General features: G+C 45.1%; 1 protein-coding gene across 5 annotated transcripts in view; it reads left to right on the top strand.

Moving 5' to 3' along the window:
• birc6 (baculoviral IAP repeat containing 6) overlaps positions 1-18,894 on the top strand; it is a 326,307-nt gene that overhangs the window by 88,036 nt on the left and 219,377 nt on the right. For 4 of the 5 annotated variants that reach the window (XM_070889262.1, XM_070889260.1, XM_070889259.1 and 1 more), the window contains 5 exons: positions 1,363-1,497; positions 1,930-2,117; positions 2,475-2,792; positions 3,866-3,965; positions 4,766-4,980. In XM_070889262.1, the coding sequence (XP_070745363.1) occupies positions 1,363-1,497; positions 1,930-2,117; positions 2,475-2,792; positions 3,866-3,965; positions 4,766-4,980 (956 nt within the window). The remainder of the gene's footprint in view (positions 1-1,362; positions 1,498-1,929; positions 2,118-2,474; positions 2,793-3,865; positions 3,966-4,765; positions 4,981-18,894) is intronic. The other variant, XM_070889261.1, reaches the window with a different exon arrangement.

The following is an 18,894-nucleotide window of genomic DNA, read 5'->3' as shown; positions in this document are numbered from 1 at the left end:
ATAGGATTTAAAATAAACTTACCTTAGTGGACAGGGTTTTTAATTGTGTATTTAAATTTTATTTTTATGCTTTAAAACTCTTACGCTGGTAAAAGTAAGCGTACGCTGGTAAAAGTAGGCGACGTGCCTGCTTTTACCAGGTGCAAGAGTTTTAAAGACATTCGCTAGGCAAGAGTTGGGTAAAAAGCCCAATCTTGCCCGCCCGAATGTCCTGGCTGCGGGATTGCGGAGGATCCGTCGAGACAAATCTTGATTGATCGCAAAAGCCGGTTTTCGGCGTATGCGCGTTGCCGGTTCCATACGTATTCCGTTCGGACTCGGCGAGGCCAGGATTTCAGGGCAATAGTTGCTTCCCTGATTTAGTACTGTGAGGCAAGAGAAGTGGCACTGCAGCATCGAAGGAAGCTTTTTCATACTGCTCTAAGAGTAGGTGTTCAGCTACTGCTCCAGAAGCATCAGTGGCATCTATGCCAATTTACCCGTGACACAGGTCTGCCTGCTTTTAGAGATAAGTGATGCTGTTTTTGTATTACTGGACTTTCGGGTCCTTTTTTTTTTCTCCCCCTTCCTCCCCAAAGCCATATGGCAAGTTGAAGTTGTAATGGCATGTGTGATGCAGCTGACACTATGTAATGCTGCATTGCAGTATAAAGAGGCAGATTTCATCGCATCAATAGCCCAAGAATATGATAGAATTACCACTTGAATCAGTTCTGTAATATAAAGAGGCACGACTATGGGCAATTCATGCTGTTCTTCGTTGCTCTGTATGTATGCCACCAATCACTTTGCACAGGTTGTATACAGTGATGTTTAACATTGCGTGTCCACAGTAAAAATGCACTGAACGACTCGTAATGGGATAATTTTGTGGACAGAAAATATAAATTGTGGCATTTTAAATGTTCAGGTTAAACTCGGTCCCTGGTTATAAGTTTTGCTTAATGCTTTTAATCTTTGCTGACTGTTGAGCCCTGATAATATTCAGGCAGCTTTTTGTATTGAATGAAGTATCCCTTTCAATACACTACCCTTAAAATTTGAATCTTACTTTATGGAGGTAAAGGACTTGTATAGTTTTGACCACAGTATTTGGTTAAAGACTACGACAAATAGTTTTCTCCATTAAAGATACAGCTGTCATTTTATAATGTAAGCCTTTCTAGTCAAATTAGATATTTCGCTCTAATTTTGAGCATTTCTTTCTGGTTTCCTGCCCCCCAGCCCTTTAATTGCTCCTTCTCTCCCCTCCCCTTTCTTGCATCTTCTCATCCCTCACTCCACTTCCACCTGTCTGTCCTTGCTCGATGTGCACTAAATGTAAGGGGCTTAATTTAACTGTAAATGTGTCTCCTTCTGCAGGGAATGGGAAAATGAGCAGTTGTGCAGCAGCAGAGGGCAGTTTCACAGCTCTGACTGGACTCTTGGAAGTGGAACCTCTGCACTTCAGCTGCATTTCAACCAGTGATGGCACGAGAGTGGAGAGAGATGATGCAAGTAAGTTGAAGTACTAAATGATGGAGGGATAATGGTTATTTCTATAGAACGCGGGCCCCTTTTCAGCGTGACCAATTCAAATGGGTTAATCTCACCACCCTGCCTAACTGGGATGGCCAAAGGGAATATAAAGATGGCAACTCTCTTATCTTCCCATGTGCCACTAAATGTCCCAACATGAATGCAAATGTAAATGTTTTCTATGGAATTAATTGCTCATAAAGCTGACACAATTAGATTGCTTTTGTATTCAATGACCGAGAGTGCACAGTGGACCACGGTATCCCTCAATTGTTGTCAGAAGATCATTTGAACTGGACCGTGAAGCATTAGACATGCCTAATATTTTTTTAAATGTATAATATATCTTTCAGATCAAAATCATTATTGTATTATAACTTATGTGAACGTTTCTGCTTTCCTCCTATCTAGTGACTGGCTTTGGACTTACAACAGCAGTGGGTGGGCTTACAACCGGTACAGTAGGAGAAGCCTCAACAGCACTGAGTTCAGCAGCTCAAGTAGCCCTTCAGTCCCTCTCCCATGCTATGGCTTCAGCAGAGCAACAGCTACAGGTTCTTCAAGAGAAACAACAGCAGTTGCTAAAACTTCAGCAGCAGGTGAGCAGTGAAGTTTTAATAGTATTTGTGAATTCCGGAAACCGTGAATAAAATTTGGTGGGCCTAATTTTACCTGCCTCCTAATGTAGTTAACATGTTACCTTGACACTTAATCTAGTTAGTGATACACCTAGCAGCACTTTGATGCACAAACGAAATGTCAATATTTAGTTTTGTATTATTGTGTTGTTTATGGGAAAACCTGGTTTTAGGATGGATAATAGCAGGGATAGTTGCTTCTCACAAGCTCGGATCCTAAAACCAAATCTCATTTTTCTGTGTTCTAAGTTATAATTGGAAACCTGACGAGCTGTGATAAGGTAGTTTAATGGACTACTCTTCTTTTAAATATAACAGAAAGCCAAGCTGGAAGCCAAGTTGCATCAGACTACGGCAGCAGCAGTAGCAGCGGCAGCACCTGGAGTCGGACCTATTCACAACTCAGTGCCTTCTAGTGCCTCCACAGCTCCTGGCTTTTTCATACATCCTGCTGATGTCATTCCTCCCACTCCAAAAACAACGCCGTTGTTCATGACTCCGCCATTAACGCCACCCAATGAGGCAGTCTCTGCAGCAATCAGTGCAGAGTTAGCACAGCTCTTTCCTGGCTCAGTTATTGATCCTCATCCAGTCACTGTGGCCATTCATTCAAAAAATACCAACAAGTCCAAAACGGTATGTTTCGGGAAATCACAATTTTTAAAAAAAAATTGTGCATATTTAAATATAAGTAGGCTTTAGAAATCAATTAACTATCAATTGCATACAGTTCCAATTTAACTTTTTTAAAAAAAAACTACCTGCTGCAGTAAATTAAACTGAGAGGATGCATACATGGATTTTCACCAGGTGTTCCATAAGATGGTTTTGAGAAGGCTTGTTACGAAATTTGATGTGAGGAAATGTAGCAGCATAGGTAGAAATTTGTTGGACTGGAAACAAATGATTAGTGTTGGCAGGTGTTGTGTGAATTGGAGAACGGTAGCTAGAGGTGTATCCCAGCGGACAGTGCTAGGCCTATTTTGTTCTTGTCGATTTATATACAGATGATTTGTATTTGGGTATAGGGCAAACAATATGGAAATTTGCTGACAAATATGAGGTAATGGATTTTTTGGAGGAAAAATTAGAAATGGAGAGTATGCACTTAAAAAAAAAAAAGACATTGAATGGTATGGATGACCAGAGACACTTGGGTTCAAATATATAATTTATTGAAAGTGAGTGTGCTGGTTGAAAAAGCCAATAGCATTTTGGGTTTTTAAATAGGGGTTTAGAGTGCATGAGTAAAGAGGGAATCAATTGGTACACGGCATAATTGGAGTACTGTGTACGGTTTTGGTTGCTCAGTTACAGAAAAGGCACTTTCTGTTGCTGATCTCTGCATTGTGTCACGCGCAATGCTTGCCTGCTATTTGCCTGTGATATTTCCGTGTCACCTTGCAATCTTTAAACAGAAACTTAGAAGGTTAATAATTTGCAAATTGTTATTTGCTGAATGTTGGATGTCATGCAGCATGCTTTATTTCTGCATTTTATATGCATAATGTGAGGTAAGAAACTACGTAATGGGCACGTATAATTCATTTTTGTTTTCAGCTGGTCTGTTTGAAGAGCACTGCCAGGAATATGTTTGGGGTTGCATGATAGTTTCACACCCAAAGCATAGGTGTTTGTACCAGATTCTTGTAATGTTTTATCAATTGATTTTGGTTGTTAACTCTACAAAATGTGTTACTTTTTTGCAGAGTCCTCTGGGGACTGGTCTGGCGCTAGCAATTTCTCATGCTTCTCACTTACTTCAGCCTCCACCGCATCAATCTATCATCATTGAACGCATGCACTCAGGTACAGAAACTTTTTGTAGTTATAACAATTAGTTACCCTACACTGTAATATTTCAGAGCTGTATAAACCATTTATTTTTCTTGCTTCCTCCCCTGAATGCAACAACTGCTGCACTTTTTTTTTCAAGTGTCTGTTGTCTTGTTGCATCATGCAAATGACCATTTTTCATGTGAGCCCAAACAGATAATGTAGGCAGGCTATTTGATCAGGAAGTGCAGCACAGATGAGCTTGGTGCTGTCCTCGCCTGATGTCCATGTGCACTCACCTTCCAGCAGAGATCCAAGGCTGGCTGTCAGAAGTGTGAATTCTGGCTGAATTTTTTTTCCTTCCCTAGCCACTTGTGCCCCTACTTGTCACCTTGGTTGAGATCATTTACCAGCACAGACCACAGATTGAACCTGGGACTTTCCTGCCTTGTGCAACAAAAGTACCCGCTGATTTTAATAGTTGAGCTATTGGTGCTCTACCTGTTACTTTTAAGTCATGTCCACTTTTTGAGGTTGAGGGCATTTTGCTGAGGAAAGGAAGGAGAATAATTTTAATGGCAGTTCAGTTTTAATAGCATAGCTTTTTTTTTTTCCTTTTGTAGTTTACTTTCCTCCCTGTTTCAATTCTCCGATGCACGCCTGTTACAGAACCTTGTTATATACTGAACAAAGTATTAATTTTAATAATCCCATGCTTGTCTTTAAATTTTCTTGTTGCATATCCTTGGTACAATGATCATCTGGGCATTTTGTTGTACCGAAGAAATCTTTGAGTTAGGCAATTTAAATTGGGTTTTGTTTTTCCGATTTAGGGGCAAGAAGGTTTGTGACGCTGGACTTTGGGAGACCAATACTCTTGACCGATATATTGATTCCAACCTGTGCAGACCTGGCATCTTTATCAATCGACATTTGGACTTTGGGCGAAGAAGTAGATGGAAGACGTTTAGTGGTGGCCACAGATATTAGTACACATTCATTGATTCTTCATGATTTATTGCCGCCACCTGTTTGCAGGTTCATGAAGGTATGCACCCTGTTAAACTAAATGGAACAACAACAACTTGCACTTGTATAGCATCGTTAACATAAAGAAACATCTCAAGGTGCCTCACAAGTATAATCAGACAAAAATCGACATTGAATAAGCTCTTAATTACTGCATCTAATAACTTCAGCTCAGAGGTTGGGTTTTAGGGAGGATCTTAAAGAAGGAAAGTTGGGTGGAGATATTTAGGGACAGAATTCCAGAGCTTGGATAACTCAAGGCACGACTGAAAATGAAGAGGGGGGGTTGTGTGGTTTCAGCATGCATGTTGGATGCACTCGTAGAATCATAGAAATTTACAGCACCGAAGGAGGCCATTTCGGCACATTGTGTCTGCGCTGGCTGACCAAGAGCTATGGTCCGAATCCCACTTAATAGCTCTTGGTCCGTAGCCCTGTAGATTACAGCACTTTAAGTGCACATCCAAGTATTTTTTAAATGTAATGAGGGTTTCTGTCTCTAGCACCCTTTCAGGCAATGAGTTCCAGACCCCAACTACCCTCTGGGTGAAGACATTTCCCCTCATATATCCTCTAAACCTCCCCCCAATTTCTTTAAATCTATGTCCCCTCTGGTTGTTGACCGCTCTGCCAAAGGAAACTGGTCCTTCCTATCCACTCATTCCAGGCCCCTCAATTTTATATACCTCAATGAAGTCTCCCCTCAGCCTCCTGTGTTCCAAAGAAAACAGACCCAGCATCTCCAATCTTTTCTCATAGCCAAAATTCTCCAGTCCAGGGAACATTCTTGTAAATCTCCTCTGCACCCTTTCCAGTGCAATCACATCTTTCCTGTAATGTGGTGACCAGAACTGCACACAGTACTCCAGCTGCTGCCAAACCAGTGTTTTATACAGTTCAAGCAAAATTGACTTGCTCTTGTATTCCATGCCTCGACTAATAAAGGCAAGTATTACATATGCCTTCTTAACCACCTTATCTACCTGGCCTGCTACCTTCAGGGATCTGTGGGCCTGCACTATAAGGTCCCTTTGTTCCTCTACACTTTTCAGTGTCATATCATTTAATGTGTATTCCCTTGCCTTGTCAGACCTCCCCAAATGCATTACCTCATACTTCTCTGGATTGAATTCCATTTGCCACTATTCTGCCCACCTGACCAGTAAATTGATATTCTTATGTCTTCAGATGCTCTAATAATGACTCCACGGGACAACGTATTGTACTTGAACTGTAGTGACCTTAGTCCATTTAATGTAACTCCAGAGTGAGGATTACACATGGTGGCCTGCCTTTTATACTAGGCATCGCACACCTGTACAGGTAACCTACAAGTCTCCCACTGCAGTGCCCTCTGGTGGCACACCTTGTAATAGTACAAGCAGTAACCATGCAAGATACATAACATCACTCTCCCCCAAGTTTTTAGTGCAAATCGCCATTGTATTGACAGAGCCAAGCCCAGAGCACAATCTGGTTGACCTTGGAGGGTGGTTTCCATCTTTGGTGAGCAGGTGGTGTATCGTTGGCAGTAGAGTTGCTGGTGGTTTATATTTGTGTGTCCATGACCACGCCATTCTCTTTCTTCCCCGCCCCCCTCACCACCACATACAGATTGTGCCATAGGCTCATTACATTCATATACATTCAAGTCCAAAAAAAATTTGCATTTACAGTATTACATTCGTGGTACCGTGGTGAGGTGAGTACATTTGAATGGTGAGGTACATACATGGAATATATTTGGAGTCCGTGCCGGGGTCAGCATCAGTGTGTGAGGACAAACTAGTGCCAGAACTGCTGGATGGTGTCCAGGTAATCTGGTGGCGGCGCGGTGCCCAGTGCTGGCAGTGGGAACCCGGTTGGCTCAAGTTGCCTGCTCGGGGCTTTTGCCGTTGCTTCTAGCGGCGGGTAGGTTCACAGATGCCTGTGACGTCCCTGTCCTTTCCTTGCACCCTGGGTCGCTGCTGCTCCCTGAGGAGCAGTGCTGACTCACTTGCCTGGGCGTTACTTGGTTTGGGATCCTGGCTGGTCCCAGTCCCCTTTGGGAGAACCGTTGCGGGTGACCTTTCGTTCCCGGGTGTAGCCCTGGTGGAGATAGGGTCTGGGGGCTGAGCCTCAGCGCAGTTTGCTCTTTCAGGCTCGTGTGCCATCAGGTGCCTGAGAAGTGGAGCCGATCGGGGGCAGGGTATCGATGCCGTTGCCCTCCTGAGATCGCTTGCACTTCAGCTTGTATATGTTAGCTGCTTGTGGCCACACTCCGTGGTGCATCGCTCTGGTCCCAGGGACGCAGATGACCGCATTGGATAGTCGCTGGACCTGTGTGCTCCCGATGGGTGTTTGCCCGCTGCATTGACAGTATGCAGTTGAAATCCTGCATCGCACGACGTTTCATTACTTGTAAATAACCTGTAGCTCCGATCGCAGTCGCGCAACCTTTCCTTGCTTATTGCATGTACACAACTCTGATCATCAATTACACATTTTACATCTAACTCTCAGCTGCTGTTAGATTCAGTGTGTGGAGCTGTCCCTTTTTAAGTGTGGTCAGGGAGTGGGAGAGTGAGGAGGAGGAGCAGCGTCGAGCAGGCAGTTCAGAGGAGAGGCCCATCAGCAGCAGTCGGGGAGCGGGAGAGCGAGGAGAGGCCAGCCGGGAGCTGCAGCAGGGAGGCAAAAAAGAAGTGGAAAGAAATCTAAAGGTGATGTCACAGCCAAGGGGGTAAGTGATTGGTTGGTGATTGGAAAGTAGTTTTTCTTTTTCTTTATCAGTGTAACTTTTAGCATTGTTGCCAAATGAAGTTTATCTAGGGGTTAAGTCATAGCAGGAGAGCTCGGACATGTGTTATGCTCCTCCTGTACTATGTGGGAAGTCAGGGACGTTTCCGGTGTCCCTGACGACTACGTGTGCGAGAAGTGTATCCGGTTGCAGGTCCTGACGGACCGCATTGCGGCACTGGAGCTGCAGATGGATTCACTCTGGAGCATGCATGATGCTGAGAATGACGTGAATAGCACGTTTAGTGAGTTGGTCTTGCCACAGGTAAAGGGTACACAACCAGATAGGGAATGGGTGACCAATAGGAAGAGCAGTGCAAGGAAGATAGTGCAGGGGTCCCCTGCGTCATCCCCCTGCAAAACAGATGCACCACTTTGGGTACTGTTTGGGAGGGATGACTCACCAGGGGAGGGCAGCAGCAGTCAAGTTCATGGCACCATGGGTGGCTCTGCTGCACAGGAGAGCAGGAAAGAGTGGGAGAGCTATAGTGATAGGGGATTCAATTGTAAGGGGAATAGATGGACGTTTCTGCGGTCGCAACCGAGACTCCAGGATGGTATGTTGCCTCCCTGGTGCAAGGGTCAAGGATGTCTCGGAGTGGGTGCAGGGCATTATGAAAAGGGAGGGTGAACAGCCAGTTGTGGTTGTGCATATAGATACCAACGATATAGGTAAAAAACGGGGTGAGGTCCTACAAGATGAATTTAGGGAGCTAGGAGCTAAATTTAAAAAGTAGGATCTCAAAAGTAGTAATCTCAGGATTGCTACCAGTGCCACGTGCTAGTCAGAGTAGGAATCGCAGGATAGCTCAGATGAATACGTGGCTTGAGCAGTGGTGCAAGGGGGAGGGATTCAAATTCCTGAGACATTGGAACCGGTTCTGGGGGAGTTGGGACCAGTACAAACCGGACGGTCTGCACCTCGGCAGGGCTGGAATCAATGTCTTAGGCGGAGTGTTTGCTAGTGCTGTTGGGCAGGAGTTAAACTAATATGGCAGGGGAGTGGGAACCTATGCAGGGAGACAGAGGAAAGTAGAATGGGGGCAGAAGCAAAAGATAGAAAGAAGAAAAGTAAAATTGGAGGGCAGAGAAACCTAAAGCAAAAAACAAAAAGGGCCACATGACAGCAAAATTCTAATAGGGCAAAGTGTGTTAGAAAGACCAGCCTGAAGGCTCTGCCTCAATGCGAGGAGTATTCGGAATAAGGTGGACAAACTGCGCAGATAGCAGTTAACTGGTATGATGTAATTGGCATCACGGAGACATGGCTCCAGGGTGACCAAGGTTGGGAACGCAACATCCAGGGGTATTCAATATTCAGGAAGGAAAAGGTGGTGGGGTGGCATTGCTGATTAAAGAGGAAATTAATGCAATGGTAAGAAAGGACATTAGCTTGGATGATGTGGAATCTGTATGGGTGGAGCTACGGAATACCAAGGGGCAGAAAATGCGAGTGGGAGTTGTGTACAGACCACCGAACAGTAGTAGTAGTAAGGTTGGGAACAGCATCAAACAAGAAATTAGGGATGCATGCAATAAAGGTACAGCAGTTATCATGGGTGTCTTTAATCTACATATTGATTGGGCTAACCAAACCGGTAGCAATGCGGTGGAGGAGGATTTCCTGGAGTATATTAGGAATGGTTTTCTAGACCAATATGTCGAGGAACCAACTAGGGAGCTGGCCATCCTAGACTGGGTGATGTGTAATGAGAAGGGACTAATTGGCAATCTTGTTGTGCGATACCCCTTGGGGAAGAGTGACCATAAGATGGTAGAATTCTTTATTAGGATGGAGAGTGACACACTTAATTCTGAAACTGGGGTCCTGAACTTAAGGAAAGGTAACTTCGATGGTTTGAGGTGTGAATTGGCTAGAATAGACGGGCAAATGGTACTTAAAGGGTTGACGGTGGATAAGTAATGGCAAACATTTAAAGATCACATGAATGAACTTCAGCAATTGTACATCCCTGTCTGGAGTAAAAATAAAAAACGGGGAAGGTGGCTAAACCGTGGCTAACAAGGGAAATTAAGGATAGTGTTAAATCCAAGGAAGAGTCATATAAATTGGCCAGAAAAAGCAGCAAACCTGAGGACTGGGAGAAATTTAGAATTCAGCAGAGGAGGACAAAGAGGGGGAAAATAGAGTACGAGAAGAAGCTTGCCGGGAACGTAAAAACTGACTGCAAAAGCTTCTACAAATATGTGAAGAGAAAAAGATTAGTGAAACAAACTTAGGTCCCAAGCAGTCAGATTCAGGTGAATTTATAATGGGGAACAAAGAAATGGTAGACCAATTGAACAAATACTTTGGTTCTGTCTTCAAAAAGGAAGACACAAGTAACCTTCCGGAAGTACTAGGACAGAGGGCCTAGCGAGAAGGAGGAACTGAAGGATATCTTTATTAGGCGGGAAATTGATGGGATTGAAGGCCGATAAATCCCCGGGGCCTGATAGTCTGCATCGCAGACTAAAGGAAGTGGCCCTAGACATAGTGGATGCATTGGTGATCATTTTCCAACAGTCCATCAACTCGATCAGTTCCTATGGACTGGAGGGTAGCTAATGTAACACCACTTTTTAAAAAGGGAGGGTAATTATAGACCGGTTAGCCTGACATCAGTGGTGGGGAAAATGTTGGAATCAGTTATTAAGGATGAAATAGCAGCGCATTTGGAAAGCAGTGACAGGATCAGTCCAAGTCAGCATGGATTTATGAAGGTTGACAAATCTTCTGGATTTTTTTGAGGATGTAACTAGTAGAGTGGACAAGGGAGAACCAGTGAATGTGATGTATTTGGACTTTCAAAAGGCTTTTGACAAGGTCCCACACAAGAGATTGATGTGCAAAATCAAAGCACATGGTATTGGGGGTAATATACTGACGTGGATAGAGAACTGGTTGGCAGACAGGAAGCAGAGAGTCGGGATAAACGGGTCCTTTTCAGAATGGCAGGCAGTAACTAGTGGAGTGCCACAGGGCTCAGTGCTGGGACCCCAGCTCTTTACAATATACAGCGATGATTTGGATGAAGTAATTGAGTGTAATATCTCCAAGTTTGCAGATGACACTAAACTAGGTGGCAGCGTGAGCTGTGAGGAGGATGCTAAGAGGCTGCAGGGTGACTTGGACAGGTCAAGTGAGTGGGCAAATGCATGACAGATGCAGTATAATGTGGATAAATGTGAGGTTATCCACTTTGGGGGCAAAAACGCCAAGGCAGAATATTATCTGAATGGCGGCAGATTAAGAAAGGGGGAGGTGCAACGAGACCTGGGTGTCATGATTCATCAATCATTGAAAGTTGACATACAGGTACAGCAGGCGGTAAAGAAGGCAATTGTATGTTGGCCTTCATAGCTAGGGGATTTGAGTATAGGAGCAGGGAGGTCTTGCTGCAGTTGTACAGGGCCTTGGTGAGGCCCCATCTGGAATATTCCTAATCTGAGGAAGGACATTCTTGCTATTGAGGGAGTGCAGTGAAGGTTCACCAGACTGATTCCAGGGATGGCTGGACTGTCATAAGAGGAGAAACTGGATCAACTGGGCCTTTATACATTGGAGTTTAGAAGGATGAGGGGGGATGTCATAGAAACATACAAGATTCTGACAGGACGGGACAGGTTAGATGCGGGTAGATTGTTCCCGATGTTGGGGAAGTCCATGAGCCAGGTGACACAGTCTTAGGATAAGGGGTAGGCCATTTAGGACTGAGATGAGGAGAAACTGATTCAGTCAGAGTTGTTAACCTGTGGAATTCCCTGCCGCAGAGAGTTGTTGATGCCAGTTCATTGGATATATTCAAGAGGGAGTTTGATATGGACCCGATGGCTAAGGGGATCAAGGGGTATGGAGAGAAAGCAGGGAAGGGGTACTGAAGTTGCATGATCAGCCATGATCTTATTGAATGGTGCTGCAGGCTCGAAGGGCTGAATGGCCTACTCCTACACCTATTTTCTATGTTTCAATAAGATCATTCCCTCCGTACTCCTTTCCTGCTTTCTCTCCATACCCCTTGATCCCCTTAGCCGTAAGGGCCATATCTAACTCCCTCTTGAATATATCCAATGAACTGGCATCAACAACTCTCTGTGGCAGGAAATTCCATAGGTTAACAACTCTGAGTGAAGAGGTTTCTCCTCATCTCAGTCCTAAATGGCCTACCCCTTATTCTCAGACTATGTCCCCTGGTTCTGGACTTTCCCAACATCGGGAACATTCTTCCCGCATCTAACCTGTCCAGTCCTGTCGGAATCTTAAACGTTTCTTTGAGATCCCCCCTCATCCTTCTAAACTCCAGTGAATAAAGACTCAGTTGATCCAGTCTCTCCTCTTATGACAGTCCAGCCATTCCTGGAATCAGTCTGGTGAACCTTCGCTGCACTCCCTCATTAACAAGAACGTCCTTCCTCAGATTAGGAGACCAAAACTGAACACAATATTCCAGGTGAGGCCTCACCAAGGCCCTGTACAACTGCAGTAAGACCTCCCTGCTCCTATACTCAAATCCCCTAGCTATGAAGGCCAACATACCATTTGCTGCCTTCACCTCCTGCTGTACCTGCATGCCCACTTTGTGACTGATGAACCAGGTCTCGTTGCACCTCCCCTTTTCTTAATCTGCCGCCATTCAGATAATCTGCCTTCGTGTTTTTGCCCCCAAAATGGATAACCTCACATTTATCCACATTATACTGCATCTGCCAAGCATTTGCCCACTCACCTAACCTATCCAAGTCACCCTGCAGCCTCTTAGACTCCTCCTCACAGCTCACACCGCCACCCAGTTGAGTGTCATCCGCAAACTTGGAGATATTACACTCAATTCCTTCATCTAAATCGTTTATGTATATTGTAAAGAGCTGGGGTCCCAGCACTGAGCCCTGCGGCACACCACTAGTTACTGCCTGCCATTCTGAAAAGGACCCGTTTATCCCGACTCTGCTTCCTGTCTGCCAACCAGTTCTTTATCCACGTCAGTACATTACCCCCAATACCATGCGCTTTGATTTTGCACACCAATCTCTTGTGCGGGACCTTGTCAAAAGCCTTTTGAAAGTCTAAATACACCACATCCACTGGTTCTCCCTTGCCACTCTACTCATTACATCCTCAAAAAATTCCAGAAGATTCGTCGAGCACGATTTCCCTTTCATAAATCCATGCTGACTTGGTCCGATCCTGTCACTGCTTTCCAAATGTGCTGCTATTTCATCCTTAATGATTGATTCCAACATTTCCCCACTACTGATGTCAGGCTAACCGGTCTATAATTACCCATTTTGTGTCTCCCTCATTTTTTAAAAAGTGGTGTTAGATTAGCTACCCTCCAGTCCATAGGAACTGATGCAGAGTCGATAGACTATTGGAAAATGATCACCAATGCATCCACTATTTCTCGGGCTACTTCCTTAAGTACTTTGGGATTCAGACTATCAGGCCCCGGCGATTTATCGGCCTTCAATCCCCTCAATTTCCCTAACACAATTTCCCGCCTAATAAGGATATCTTTCAGTTCCTTCTTCTCACTAAGACCCACTGTCCCCTAGTACTTCCGGAAGGTTATTTGTGTCTTCCTTCGTGAAGAGAGAACCGAAGTATTGGTTCACTTGGTCTGCCATTTATTTGTTCCCCATTATAAATTTGCCTGAATCCGACTGCAAGGGACCTACGTTTGTCTTCACTAATCTTTTTCTTTTAACATATATTTGTAAAAGCTTTTGCAGTCAGTTTTTGTTCCCTGCAAGCTTTGTTTCGTGCTCTATTTTCCCCCTCTTAATTAAACCCTTAGTTCTCCTCTGCTGAATTCTAAATTTCTCACAGTCCTCAGGTTTGTTGCTTTTTCTGGCTAATTTATATGCTTCTTTCTTGGCTTTACCACTATTCTTAATTTCCCTTGTTAGCCATGGTTGAGCCAGCTTCCCTGTTTTTGTTTTTACTCCAGACAGGGATGTACAATTGCTGAAGTTTATCCATGTGATCTTTAAATGTTTGCCATTGCTTATCCAACGTCAACCCTTTTAGTATCTTTTGCCAGTCTATTCTAGCCACTTCATACCTCATACCATCGAAGTTACCTTTCCTTAAGTTCAGGACCCTAGTTTCCGAATTAACTTTGTCACTCTCCATCTTAATAAAGAATTCTACCATATTATGGTCACTCTTCTCCAAGGGGCCTCACATAACAAGATTGCTAATTAGTCCCTTCTTACACATCACCCAGTCTAGGATGGCCAGCTCTGTGGTTGATTTTTCGACATATTGGTCGAGAAAACCATCCCTAATATACTCCAGGAAATCCTCCTCCACCGCATTGCTACCAGTTCGGTTAGCCCAATCAATATGTAGATTCAAGTCGCCCATGATTACTGCTGTACCTTTTATTGCACACATCCCTTATTTCTTGTTTGATGCAATCCCCAACCTCACTTCTTCTATTTGGTGGCCTGTACACAACTCTCACTAGTGTTTTCTGCCCTTTGGTATTCCGTAGCTCCACCCATACCGATTCCACATCATCCAAGCTAATGTCCTTCCTTACAATTGCATTAATTTCCTCTTTAACCAGCAACGCCACCCTGCCTCCTTTTCCTTTCTGTCCTTCCTAAATGCTGAATAACCTTGGATGTTGAGTTCCCAGCCTTGGTCCCCCTGGAGCCATGTCTCCGTGATGCCAATCACATCGTATCCGTTAACTGCTATCTGCGCAGTTAATTTGTACATCTTATTCCAAATACTCCTCTCATTGAGGCACAGAGCTTTCAGGCTTGTCTTTTTAACACACTTTGCCCTTTTAGAATTTTGCTGTAATGTGGCCCTTTTTGATTTTTGCCCTGCGTTTCTCTGCCTTCCACTTTTACTATTCTACGTTCTATCTTTTGCTTCTGCCGTGCTTCTATTTCCCTCTGTCTCCCTGCATAGGTTCCCATTCCCCTGCCATATTAGTTTAACTTCTCCCCAACAGCTCTAGCAAACACTCCCCCTAGGACATTGGTTCCGGTCCTGCCCAGGTGCAGACCGTCCGGTTTGTACTGGTCCCACCTCCCCCAGAACCGGTTCCAATGCCATAGGAATTTGAATCGCTCCCTTCTGCATCACTGCTCAAGCCACTTATTCATCTGAGCTATCGTGCGGTTCCTACTCTGACTAGCACGTGGCAGTGGTAGCAATCCTGAGATTACTACTTTTGAAGTCCTATTTTTTTTAAATTAGTCTCGTAGGACCTCATCCCGTTTTTTACCTATATCATTGGTACCTATGTGCACCACGACAACTGGCTATTCACCCTCCCTTTTTAGAATGTGCTGCATCCGCACCGAGACATCCTTGACCCTTGCACCAGGGAGGCAACATACCATCCTGGAGTCTCGGTTGCGGCCGCAGAAACTCCTATCTATTCACCTTACAATTGAATCCCCTATCACTATCGCTCTCCTCTTTTTCCTGCTCTCCTGTGCAGCAGAGGCAGCCACGATGCCATGAACTTGGCTGCTGCTGCTCTCCCCTGATGAGTCATCCCCCTCAACAGTACTCAAAGCGGTGTATCTGTTTTGCAGGGGGATGACCGCAGGGGATCCCTGCACTACCTTCCTTGCACTGCTCTTCCTGTTGGTCTTCCATTCACTATCTGGCTGTGTACCCTTTACCTGTGGTAAGACCAACTCACTAAACGTGCTATTCACGTCATTCTCAGCATCGTGGATGCTCCAGAGTGAATCCACCCGCAGCTCCAGTGCTGCAATGCGGTCCGTCAGGAGCTGCAGGCGGATACACTTCCAGCACATGTTGTCGTCTGGGACACCGGAAGTGTCCGAGTTCCCACATAGTATAGGAGGAGCATAACACGTGTCCGAGCTGTCCTGCCATGACTTGACCCTTGGGTTACTTACTGATAAAGAAATAGAAAAGCTACTTGCCAATCACTTACCCCCTTGGCTGTGACGTCACCTTTCGATTTCTTTCTACTACTTTTTGCCTCCTTGCTGCAGCTGCACCGGCTGGCCTTTACAGGCCTGCCTCAGCAATCTCCTGCCTCTCGCCGACCACGAACACTATACACATCATTTGCACTGCCCTCATTGACCCTCCTGGTTACCTCCTCGCAAAATTCAATCAAGTTAGTCAGACATGACCTCTTAATAATTCCATGTTGACTGTCCTTGATTAATCCATGTCCTTCTAAATGAAGATTTATCCTGTCCCTCAGGATTTTTTCCAATACTTTTTCCACCACTGAAGGTTAGGCTGACTGGCCTGTAATTACTCGGTATATCCCTTTCTCCCTTCTTAAACAAAGGTACAACATTAGCAGTCCTCTGCCACCACACCTGAAGCCAGAGAGGATTGGAAAATGATGGTTAGAGCCTCTACTATTTCCTCTTTGCATTCTTAACAACCTGGGATACATTGCATCCAGCCCTGGGGATTTATCCACTTCCAAAGCTGCTTAAGCCGCTTAATACTTCCTCTCTCACTGTTTATCTCGTCTAATATTTCACACTCCTCCTTCCTCATTGCAAAGTTTGCATTGCCCCTCTCTTTTATGAAAACAAATGCAAAGTATTCATTAATAATCATACCCACGTCTTCTGCCTCCACACAGACATTTCCTTTATGGTCACTAATAGGCCCCACTTTCTCTCGTTATCCTCTTGCTCTTAACGTGTATATATAAAGCATGTTTGGGTTTTCCCTGATTTTACTTGTCAACATTCTTTCATGCTCTCTTTGCTTTCCTGATATCTTTTTTAATTGCGCCCCTGCACTACTTATACTCCTAGAATCTCTGCAGTATTGAGTTCTTGGAATCTGTCATAAGCGTCCCTTTTTTTCTTTATCTTACCCTGTATGTCACTTGACGTCCAGGGGGCTCTAGATTTGTTAGTCCCCTATTTTTTTTAAGGGAACATACTTGCTCTGTACCCTCAGGATCTCCTCCTTAAATGCCTCCCACTGCTCTGACACTGATTTACCATCAAGTAGCTGTCTCCAGTCCACTTTGGCCAAATCCCATCTCAGCTCAGCAAAATTGCCTTTACCTCGAGTGAGCACTCTTTTTTTTCTTGATCCACCTTTGTCCTTTTAGATAACTACCCTAAATCTTACAGAATTATAATCTCTAGCACCAAAATGCTCTCTCACTGATGCCCTTTCCAGCTATCCCTCTTCATTTTCCAAAACCAAGTCCAGAACCGCCCCCTCCCTTGTTGGGCTTGTTACATACTGGCTAAAGAAGTTCTCCTGAATGCATTTTAGGAATTCTGCATCCTCTGTACCATTCACACTGCTTTTTTCCGCAGTTATAACCCTGAGTAGTTGAAATCCCCCACTATTACAGCTCTCTAGTTTTTGCACTTCGCAGCAATTTACCCACATATTCTTCCAACTCCCTCTAACTGTTTGGGGGTCTATAGTACACTTCCAGTAGTGTGATTGCCCCCTTTTTTGTTCTTCAATTCAACCCATATGGCCTCATTTGATGACCTCACTAACATCATCCCTTCTCACAGCTGTAATTGTTTCTTTAATTAATACCCCACTCTTTTTTTTAACCCCCCTCCCTCTCCCGTCTGAAAATCCTGTAACCAGGAATGTTGAGCTGCCACACCTGTCCTCCTTTCAGCCATGTCTCGGTAATGGCTATAATATCGTACTGCCAAGTGTCTATCTGTGTTCTCAGCTCATCTGCTTTATTCCCTATACTCCCTTGTTGTCTTATTTTCTAGCCCTTGTTTTCTCTGTCTTCCAAATTCACTTTCTACTTTTCTGCTGCTCAATTCTAGCTTTGCTTCTCCCCCCAGTGAATCTATTCTCCGGTTCCCAACCCCCTGCCAAGCTAGTTTAGACCCTCTCCAACAGCATTAGCAAATCCTCCCATGAGTATACTGGTCCTGACACTGTTGAGGTGCAACCCTTCTGGCTTGTACAGGTCTCGCCTCCCCCAGAGACTGTCCCAATGCCTCAGCAATCTAAGGCCCTCCCACCTGCACCATCTCTCCAGCCCCACATTCATCTTCTCTCTCCTATTTTTGTACTCACTAGCACGTGGCACTGGCAGTAACCTGGAAATTGCTACCTTTTTGAGGTCCTGCTTTTTAATCTCCTAGCTCCCTAAACTCTGCCTGCAGCACCTCATTTCTCTTTCTACATATGTCATTGGACCATGACCTCTGGCTGTTCACCCTCTCCCCCCAGCATGTCTTGCAGCCGCTTGGTGACATCCTTGACCCTGGTACCAGGGAGGCAACATACCATCCTAGAGTCACGTCTGCAGCCGCAGAAACTCCTATCTGCTCCCCTGACTATTGAATCCCCAACCACTATTGCTCTTCCATTCTTCCTCCCCCACCCCTGTGCAGCTGAGCCACCCGTGGTGCCGTGTACTTGGCTCTGGCTGCACTCCCCAGAGGCACCATTGCCCTCACCCAGTACTCAACAGAATACTGCTTGTAGAGTGAGATGCACTTGGGACTTCTGCCCTACCTGCCTCTTCTGTCTGGTGGTCACCCACTTCCCCCTTGCCTGCACACACACTTTTGCTGTGGGGTGACCACCTCTAGAAACGTGCTAGCCACACAATTCTCAGCCTTGCAGATGCACCGCAGTGACTCCAGCTGTCACTGAAGCTCTGAAACCCGGAGCTCGCGTTGCTGCAGCTGGAGACACTTCCTGCACACACGGTCGTCCAGGCCACACGAAGCGTCCAAGACTTCCCACATGCCACAGGATGTGCACTCCACAGGTGAGTTGCCCTGCCATGCCGCTAGGTAATTGACTATAAACTAAACTACAAAATAAACTTAACACTCAGACAACAAAAAACACTCACCGGCAATTCACCAATCAGCTCCTTCCCTTGTGCCGACGTCACTTTTGGTTTCTGACTTTACTCTTGTGTTGAGTTGCTGTCCGCCTGCTTGCTGCTGCCGCTGCTCCGGTCTGCCCCCTCTTTCTTCCCCCTCTTCTCCAAATTCCCAAGCAAACCACTGTAAGTCCGCTCTGTGCAGAGCTGCCAAAGGTAATAGAGATAGGGAGGGGTGTTGCCATGAAACACAAGGATGAGAATTTTAAATTTGAGGTGTTGGGGGTCTGGAAGCCAAGGTTGGTCCACAAACACAGTGGGACTTAGTATGCGATAAGACACGGGTAGCAGAG

This window comes from Pristiophorus japonicus, chromosome 9 (assembly GCF_044704955.1).
Source record: "Pristiophorus japonicus isolate sPriJap1 chromosome 9, sPriJap1.hap1, whole genome shotgun sequence".
In the NCBI taxonomy this organism is placed as follows: Eukaryota; Metazoa; Chordata; class Chondrichthyes; family Pristiophoridae; genus Pristiophorus; species Pristiophorus japonicus.
The sequence above is the reverse complement of the archived record's forward strand: the minus strand, read 5'-3'. Positions and strand labels throughout refer to the sequence as shown.